General features: G+C 46.3%; 1 protein-coding gene across 1 annotated transcript in view; it reads right to left on the reverse strand.

Annotated features, from left to right (window-relative positions):
- LOC143282222 (sodium channel protein 1 brain-like) overlaps nt 1–10,000 on the reverse strand; it is a 74,461-nt gene that overhangs the window by 48,048 nt on the left and 16,413 nt on the right. The window contains exon 2 of the mRNA XM_076587822.1: nt 7,485–7,699. Coding sequence (XP_076443937.1) covers nt 7,485–7,699 — 215 coding nt within the window. The remainder of the gene's footprint in view (nt 1–7,484; nt 7,700–10,000) is intronic.

A 10,000-nucleotide genomic window follows, 5' to 3' on the forward strand; every position in this document is an offset into this window, starting at 1 on the left:
TGTGTGTGTGTGACTCTCTGTGTGTGTGTGTGTGTGTGTGTGTGTGTGTGTGTGTGACTCTGTGTGTGTGTGTGTGTGTGTGTGTGTGTGTGTGTGTGTGTGTGTGTGTGTGTGTTCGTTCGTTCTTTAGTTTAACGTCTTTTCACTGTAAGTGATATTAAACGAAAAAAAAAAAATGTGTGTGTGTGTGTGTGTGTGTGTGTGTGTGTGTGTGTGTGTGTGTGTGTGTGTGTGTGTGTGTGTGTGTGTGTGTGTGATTGTGTGTGTGTGTGTATTTTTTTTCCCTCTTTTTCTTTGTTTCTTATTTTTTGTTGTCGGTTTTTTTTTGTTTTTTTTTTTGTTTAAGTTCTCAACCATAAATGACATTGAGTAGAATGTGCAGTGATAAGAAACTCTGGGGAGAGCTGGACGGTACTACTATTCCTTCCTATGGCCTTTTCACCCCCTGTTCAAAACATTGTTAACATGCAATATGCGTTACTACAACACTACATCCATACCACTTCTTCCGGCCCCATCACTACCAACAACAGCCACAGCAACAGCAGCATAACTGTATTACACGTTTCACTGATTTTTTTCATTGATTTCTTTTCATCCACTAACACGTAATTTATTAATAAACTTTTTTTTTGGTTCACTATACAGCAAACAACAATATATGCTTATGAAGAAAAACACGAAAACTGGAGTTAACGTACATATTTCTAAACTGTACAGAAATATTATGAAAAATACATTAAACAGTATTTCGACGAGAAGTATCACATGTCACGCAGCTTGGTGGACATTTTCAGATGCATGTCATCTCTCTCACGTTAGCATTCGTGCACGTACACACACACACACACACGCACACACACACACACACACACTGTATATATATATATATATATATATATATATATATATATATATATATATATATATATATATATGTATGTAAGTATATATATTCGACGTTTAATTGAATATCTTATCAAAGACTAAAAAACAAACAAACAAAAAACAAACAAACAAACAAAACAAAAACACACACACAAAAAACCCCAAAAAACCCAAGGTACACCTATGCCACACTGGTTTTCATGTCTCAATCCAGGACTAAGGCCAAGCTGCAGAACAAGTGGAAGCAGCAGCATCCACGCCACAACAGAGCAGACCCGTACTACCTGCTGACTCGTCGAGAGCAGGTAGCCATTTTCAGGCTCAAGACAGGCCACAACCGCCTGAAACACCACCTATACACGAAACTCCGTGGTCGGCGACACAGAGCAGTGCCCCTGCAGAACAGGCAGCCAGACAACAGAACATCTGCTGCAGTCCTGCCCGCTCCACCAAGCGCTCCGAGAGAAAACCTGGCCCGACCCAATCCCAGCGGCCCGGAAGCTCTATGGAGGACTGGAGGACCTGCGACGTACTGCCGCCTTCGTCGAGGAGACGGGGGAATCCATCTGATAAATGACGAACGAGACAACAACATGTCCAGTCCCGGTGAACAATGTCAGCGAGGTATTCTGTCCTTCCAGCTTTATTACAGGCTACGGGCATTGTGGAACACTTGAAACGTTATGCCCTTGTGCTTTACTTATACGTTGATTTCACATAATACAAAAGTTTCATTGAGACAAATTTGAACAATCAAGGGGAACAGTGAGTATGAGATGTACATCCCTAAAAGGTAATACACCTTTAAAGGAACGGGACACACAGGGGTGGGTGTTGGGGGGTGGGGGTGGGGGAAGAGTGTGATTGGAAGAAGGGTTTGATTAAGATAAAAAGTTGATATAGCTTTTTAATTCAACACGGATTGGTACAAAAACGTTCGGTGATTTTTGAATTATCATGGGAAACAAGGAGTATGAAATGTACCCCTCTTAAAGGTAACACATACACAAAACTGAGGTTAGGGGTGGGGGAAGAAGGGGTAAGGAGAGTGTTTGTTGCATGCGTTTCGTGTAGTGTCGTTTAAAGTGTGCATTTATCATAAATCCGGTAAAGCGAAATGCCGAGACATGCCATACAGAGAATGAGTTATGATGTGTTTCTGCACACGTGCACAGTATGAGTTATGATGTGTTTCTGCACACGTGTACAGTATGAGTTATGATGTGTTTCTACACACGTGTACAGTATGAGTTATGATCTGTTTCTACACTAGTGTACAGTATGACTTATGATGCGTGCCTGTACACACGTACAGTGTGAGTTATGATGTGTTTCTACACACACGTGTACAGTATGAGTTATGATGCGTGTCTGCAGACACGTACAGTACTTCGGGTAAAAAAAAAAAAAAAAAAAAAAAAAAAAAGACCCCCCCCCCCCCCCCAAAAAAAAAGCAAAAAACAAAACAACAACAACAAAAAACCCATCGCGCCAGCTATCAGAACATTTTCACACACACACACACACACACACACACACACACACACACACACACACACACACACACACACACACACAAATCCCCCGATCAGCTTCAGGCCCCATTACCAAACCAACAACCAAACCAACCCCCTCTCAATCACTCTGAGTTATAAAAGGTCACACACACACACACACACACACACACACACACAGGGGCACACACACATACACACAGAGGCACACACACACACACAGGCGCGCGCGCGCGTGCGCGCACACACACACACACACACACACACAGATTTACACACAGACATACACACACTCTCTCTCTCTCTGTCCACTACCGTCCCGGCTGGAACCTTCTGGCACCCAATAGCGACAAGTGGGCCTGGCCAGAGCTTTATTATTGAGGAGGAGGAGGAAGAGGGGGGAGGAATGGTGTGTGTGTGTGTGTGGGGGGGGGGGGGGGGGGGGGGGGTCTGGGGGGGATTGGGGGGAAGGGGGGGGGACAGGTAGAGTTGTGTGGTGGGCTGGGAGGGAAAGGAGAGGGAGGAAGAGGAGGTGGTCGAGTGGTGGTGGTGGTTGTGATGGGTGGTGGTGGTGGTGGTTGGAGTGGGGTGTTCTTTTTTCCGGCCCCTTGTTGACATGACCTGACTCGGTTCACCAGTGGCCGCTAAGGTAAGCAATTTCCGTGCTGCTTACCGCACAAGGGGGCAGCAGGGGCCCTTCAGGTTTCCATTGTCCCCCCCCCTGTTTATTCATACTGTCACCACCACCACCACACACACACACACACAGGAACAGGAGGAAGGGTGGTCGTGGAGATGGGTGTGTGGGTGTGTGTGTGGGGGGGGGGGAGGGGGCTGGAGGGGTGGTTCGAGAGGAGGAGGAGGAGAGGGAGAGAGAAGGGGAGAGGGGGAGAGAGAGAAGGGAGAGAGAGAGAGGGAGAGAGAGAGGGAGGGAGAGGGGAGGGAGAGAAAAGGGGGAGAGAGAGAGAGGGACAGAGGGAGACAGAGGGAGAGGGAGAGAGAAGGGGAGAGAGAGGGGGAGAGAGAGGGGGAGGGAGAGGGGAGATGGGCGAGAGAGAAGGGAAGAGAGAGAGGGGAGAGAGAGAGAGGGAGAGGGAGAGAGAGGTGGAGAGGAGAGAGAAAGAGGGGAGAGTGAGAGAGGGGAGAGGGGAGGGAGAGGGAGAGAGAAGGAGAGAGAGAGCGACAGGGTAAGAGAGGGGGAGAGGGAGAGAGAAGGGGAGAGAAAGGGGGAGGGACAGGGTGAGAGAGAGAAGGGGAGAGAGGGAGGAGAGAGAAGGGGAGGGAGAGGGGGAGAAGAGAGAGAGAGAAGGGGAGAGAGGGAGAGAGGGGAGATTCAAGATTGTTCAAGATTCAAGATTCAAAAACTTTATTACTCAAAGATAGACAGAGGGAGAGGGGGAGAGAGAAGGGGAGAGGGGAGAGAGAGAGGGGAGAGAGAGAGGGAGAGAGGGAGAGAGAAGGGAGAGAGAGAGAGAGGGACAGAGAGGGGGAGAGAGAGGGAGAGGGAGAGAGAAGGGGAGAGAGAGGGGAGAGAGAGGGGGAGAGAGGCGAGAGAGAAGGGAAGAGAGAGAGGGGAGAGAGAAAACGGGAGAGACGGGGAGTGAGAGGGGAGAGGGCAGAGAGAAGAGGAGAGAGGGAGAGAGAGAGAGGGAGAGGGGGAGAGAGAATGGGAGAGGGAGAGAGAGAGGGGAGAGAGAGAGGGGGAGAGGGGAGAGAGAGAAGGGCAGCGAGAGAGGGAGAGGGGAGGGAGAGGGAGAGAGAAGGGAGAGAGAGAGAGAGGAACAGGGTAAGAGAGAGGGGGGGAGAGAGGGGGAGAGGGGAGAGAGAGGGGGGAGAGAGGAGGGAGAGGGAGAAGGGGGAAAGAGAGAGAGGAACAGGGTAAGAGAGAGGGAGAGAGAGAGAGAAGGGGAGAGAGAGGGGAGAGATAGGGGGAGGGAGAAGGGGAGAGGGGAGAGAGAGAGGGTGAGAGGGGGGAGAGAGAGGGCGAGAGAAGGGGAGAGAGAGAAGGAGAGAGGCGGGAGAGAGGGGAGAGAGAGAGAGAGGAAGAGAGGGGTGAGAGAGAGGAAGAGAGGGGGAGAGAGAGAGAAGGGGAGACAGATAGGGGGGGAAGAGGGAGGGAGGGAGGAAAGAACAAAAACACTGTGATCACTGAACCGAAACGGCACTAATCCGCCCCAGGGTTTGGTCTGAGCAATCGAGGGGGGGTACATACATATATACATACACACACAAGACGCCTGGGTGACCGGCAGGTGTGAATGTGTCAACGATGTCTATCTGGTGGTGGGAGGACCTCTGTGCGCTAAGAGGGAAGCTATGGGCAGCAGTGGCAGTAAACCTCACCAACCACCTCCTACCGGTGTGGCGGTGTGGTGGTGCCGTGATAGACAAAGAGATAAAGAGAGAAAGGGGCTATGATTAAGAGAGAGAGGAAGAGGATTGTGGGGGGGGGGGGGGGGGATTGGGGATGAAGGAAGGGGTTGTTTTGGTTGAATAGGGGGGCAAGGGGTAAAAAGATCGTGACTCGCGTCTGTAGTAGAGGGAATGGGGGTGAGGGGTGTGTGGTAGGGTGGTATTGATGTATGTGCGTTTGAGTGCATGTGTGCGCGCGCGCATTTGTGTGTGTGTGTGTGTGTGTGTGTGTGTGTGTGTGTGTGTGTGTGTGTGTGCTTTTCTTTTATTCATCGTCGACAACTGAAACATTATTTCAAAGTAAAGTTCGGTTTAAATATTATCATCATCAGGGTAAACTTTCGGTGGTGAATGTCTTTTTTTTTTTTTTTTTTTTTTGCTGATACGCAGCACAATTCTGGATAAAGATAAAACGGAACGAAAAAAGCGCAATGAATTAAACACAGAGATAATAAATAAATGATAAACAAACAGAAGAAACAATGCACACACACACACACACACACACACACAGATGGCAGCAGTAGCCTCTTTTTTTGTCCCTTTTTACACGTAAGAGGGCGTGGCATTATGAAGCTACACGGGGTCTCCATCGATTTTAAACAGACCACCCTTTCATAGGGCGGCATCAGAATACACAACACAGCATCTTCAGAAATGCAACAACCTGCTGGTTGTTTCCTTAACGACACTTAAGTGCAGCTGAAGAAACTGGTGATTTGCCTTGTATGATGCGTGTGTAATTAGCACAGCTGTTTGGACGGTAGAACAACGGTTCGATATAGATCAATAGTTAACATGGCTTTCAATTAATTAAACACGGATTGCACAATCTTACATCTACAGAAAAGAAAATGGCGGTGGAGGATAGATTATTGGGTTAAGTAATTTCAACACAACTTAGGAAATTTCTTTTTATTCACTAAGTATTTCATATGTAGTATGTCAAGACAATATATAACTTATTAATTCTCATAAATCTAGTCTGTGCATTTCCTTTTTTTTTTCACACTGGTCATTCTGTTGCAACAGAACAGCGATTATGTGAATGGATCAATGTTACTTAACACCCATTTATTCGTGTGCTGTAAAAACCGGAACAGTACAGGACACACCCATTCAAAAAAACAGGACCATGATTTGCATAAGGACCCGACGACAAGAAAGGTATTGCGAAAAACCTCCCAGAGTCTTTGGCAAGTGGCAGCGGCACAACTGTCACAGTCACGGTGGGTTCCCTGGTGACTAGCGAACAACAGCCAGGAGCAAGATCCTTCCTACGTACGTGGCAGCAATAGCAGGGGAACTGTACTCCCAGGAAGGCGGCCAGTGAACAATTAGGCAAGAGCCCTAGCGGCAAGAGGTGTAATTTCAATGGCTCAGCATAATGCCAGCACCGCTTTCAGGCTGTTGCTGGCGAGGGTTGGGTTCACCTTGTGAGACCAGTTCTTCTAATATCTTGGCAAGCACCGCCTGTCGGAGCTTCTGGTTTCTTATGCCTGTATTATTAGCAACAGCTCTTGCTTGGTACCGAGAGTGGAGCACGACTCGGCTGTGTTGGAAAAAAAACAACCCAGCAAAGCCTTGAGCACCGATAGCCAAAGTTTCATGTACTCTATCAAAGTGATTGTACATTTCTTTTCTCTTTTTTTTCTTTTTTTCTCTTTCTTCTCTTGCTTTGCGTATATATTGCTTTTTTTCCCTTTCTTTCTTTCTTTCTTTTCCCTTTTCTCCACGCCGCACGTAAACAGAGTCTACACCTACACAAATACAAACACTCCCCTACACACACATAACCACAATGCTCACACTCCTACCCGCCCGCAAACACACGCCTTTTATACCTTGTCTAATATCACTCACATTGTACAGGCGTAAAATTGAGAAAACTACTACCATTATCGAAAGTAGAAAGACGTGAAACTGAAAAACAAACCCACAAAAACTACTATATTATTGCAAACTTACAACTGGACCGAAAGGAAAATGACAGCTGTACGATCGATGGTTTTATCCACTGCAATGAGAATTCATTATTCATTAAAGCGTTTTCTTTCGTCAAAGACTTATTACTCTCAAACTAGGAGACGAGACTGTGCTCTCTGTTAGTGCTGCAGCCTTGGGCGAGGGAGGCCGGGGGGGGGGGGGGGTGACAAGATTATGACACCAACTAGTCCCTAAAACCTTCCTAGGCCGAGAGAGTTTTGGGGTGGGGGCTAAGTAAAGGGGGCCAAGACACTCTCCATTAAAATCACAAAGTCTAGCCGAGATAAGTCGGGACAGCATTGTATATATGATTGTCAGTCGTGTTCGACTGCGACCATCAGAACAGCAAAGGGAGGCAACTGCTGTCCCAACTATGTGGGCTAGAATGTGATTATATTGGAGAGTGTCTTGCCCAAGGTACATCCCCACTCTCTCGGCCAATAGGGTTTTGGGACAGTCGGCGTTGGGATGGTTCCCAAATTGTCAACTAGCCCTGCAAGGCTGCAGCTCTAAGAACCAGTGCAATCTCGCCTCTCAGTTTGAGAGTCATAATCCTTCACAAAAGACTAAGCTGGAAACGATTTCCCATTGCGATAGAGAAACCACTGGTCATACAGCTCTCACGCTGCTGTTGGCCCAACAGTCAACTCAGGTCAATCTGTGATACATGCTACACACACTTACTCTGCAGTTTCAGCCCAGGCCAGGTCTGGCATGGTGAGGAGAACACAGTTGATGAGGATGGTGAGGATGATGAACATGTCGAACAGCTGGTGGGTGGCAATGTACAAAGCGATGCGGCGGGCAAGGTTCCAAGGAGCCAGGAGGTAGAAAGCTCTTGTGGCGGAGAACCTGAAGATGATCTTGCTGCGGAACTTTTTGGCGATGACCACGAACGTCTGCACAGACACACAGACACAGACACACACACACACACACACACACACACACACACACACACACACACACACACACACACACACACACCATCAATCCATATCGTATGTGTGTGTGTATGTGTGTGTGTGTGTGTGTGTGTGTGTGTGTGTGTGTGTGTGTGTGAGTGTGTGTGTGTGTGTGTGTGTGTGTGTGTGTGTGTGTGTGTGTGGTGGGGGATGCTTCATCAACAACAGCATTACCATCATCAACATTCCTATTACTAATACGGTCCAGTAATAACAAAAAATAAAATAGTATCAACACACTCATTACCCGTGCTTGCATGTGGTAATACGCGCAAGCGTAACCGTAGTAATCGTAGCAGCAGAAGTTGTTGTTATTATGTTGAAAATCGTATTGCATTGAATTGTATTGGATTGTACAAAGAGAAACACAGAGAACAAGAGAGATACAGAGGGAGAGACAGACAGACAGTCAGACAGTCAAAGACGCAGGGACAGACAGATTGACGGACGCATTGAAGAAGACAGAGTGAAAGAGAGAGAGAGAGAGAGAGAGAGAGAGAGAGAGAGAGAGAGAGAGAGAGAGAGAGAGAGATGTAGAAAGAGACAGACAGACAGAGATAGAGAGACAGACAGAGGGCAGACAGAGACAGGGGTAGAGAGAGATACAGACAGACAGACAGACAAATAGAGAGACAGAGACAGAGACAGAGAGACAGAAGGAGGAGACAGGTATGGAGGCGTGGAGGGAAGGGAGGAGGGAGACAGAGTTCATCACTCTTCCAACAATACACCAATACTAACTGTTTGCGGCCCAACCAGTCAGTTGTGTCAGTCAGTTTCAGTTTCAGTTTCAGTAGCTCAAGGAGGCGTCACTGCGTTCGGACAAATCCATATACGCTACACCACATCTGCCAAGCAGATGCCTGACCAGCAGCGTAACCCAACGCGCTTAGTCAGGCCTTGAGACAGAGAGAGAGAGAGAGAGAGAGAGAGAGAGAGAGAGAGAGAGAGAGAGAGAGAGAGTGTGTGTGTGTGTGTGCGTTCTGGTTTTTGTTGTTGTTGTTGTTGTTGTTTTATATGTCGATTATTAATACCATGCTTGTGCCTCCCTCTCTCTCTCTCTCTATCTGTGTGTCATTTTTACCATGCTTATGCCTTTATGTAGTATAGTATTCGCATTCTGTGACTTTAAGTAGCATTGTGTAGTGCATGCAATGACATATATTTATAATGTAGTTTTGTGTAGTGTAGACCCTGTTTCAGGGCGGGGAATGGATGAAAAAAAGCGCGCCAGTGCTTATCTATTATCCTCGATAATAAAGAATCTCTCTCTCTCTCTCTCTCTCTCTCTCTCTCTCTCTTCATACGCGCACATGTGTGTGTGTGTGTGTGTGTGTGTGTGTGTGTGTGTGTGTGTGTGTGTGTGTGTGTGTGTGTGTGTGTTTTAAACAAATTTTATTCCACAGAAACATCATCATTATCATCATCATGAGTGTGTGTTTCATGTTGCCTGCCAATTCTCTTTAAAACTCCAGTGATTTCCATTCTAGTTGCTTACTGGAATGCATAGCATAAATATACCTCAGTTGGTTTCAAGCGAAAATACAGAAATGCGTTAGAACTGTTACTCATTATGATTATACCTACTTGTTTACCCTAATAAGAACGCCAAGCTACTTCAAATGTTATACAGCTGACCGTTCCACGCGTACAAAATTATTGCACCAATTCGTTATATTTCCGTGGTTTGTGGGAAAACCAAAACAAACAAACAAAAAAACAAAACAAAAACAACAACAAAAAACGGGAATAAAAGCAAGATAGTGGCACGTTAGTTTAGTGACTGAATCCGTATCAAATTTGAACAAAATAACGAACGAACAAAATAAGAGTCGAAAGCAATTCAGTATATGCTTCTTATCAATTTTCTTTCAACAAGGATAGACCATGAAAAAGTTATGAAAAAAAAGAGAGTCAAACATGATTAATTAAAAGGGGGATCCAAAGGCAGTTTAAGATACTTAAGTCAATGTTGTGGTGGAATTTTCCACCTGTAGAAGAAACATTCATTAGAGGCTGAGTTTATATATTCGACAATTTTTATCTTTATAACAAGGAAGTTAGCGAATCAACCATCTTGCCAATCGATATGACGCAAACAAAATTCAATGCCTGTGTGTGTAATTTGATCGGCTGTATCAGGATTCCACATCGTGTTGTTGTGACCTTGTTGAGTTTTGTGTTTAATTCGATCCGAGTCACTGCCTATTTTCTGTTTATTGTTTGTTTGTTTGT

Source organism: Babylonia areolata, chromosome 5 (assembly GCF_041734735.1).
Source record: "Babylonia areolata isolate BAREFJ2019XMU chromosome 5, ASM4173473v1, whole genome shotgun sequence".
In the NCBI taxonomy this organism is placed as follows: domain Eukaryota; kingdom Metazoa; phylum Mollusca; class Gastropoda; order Neogastropoda; family Buccinidae; genus Babylonia; species Babylonia areolata.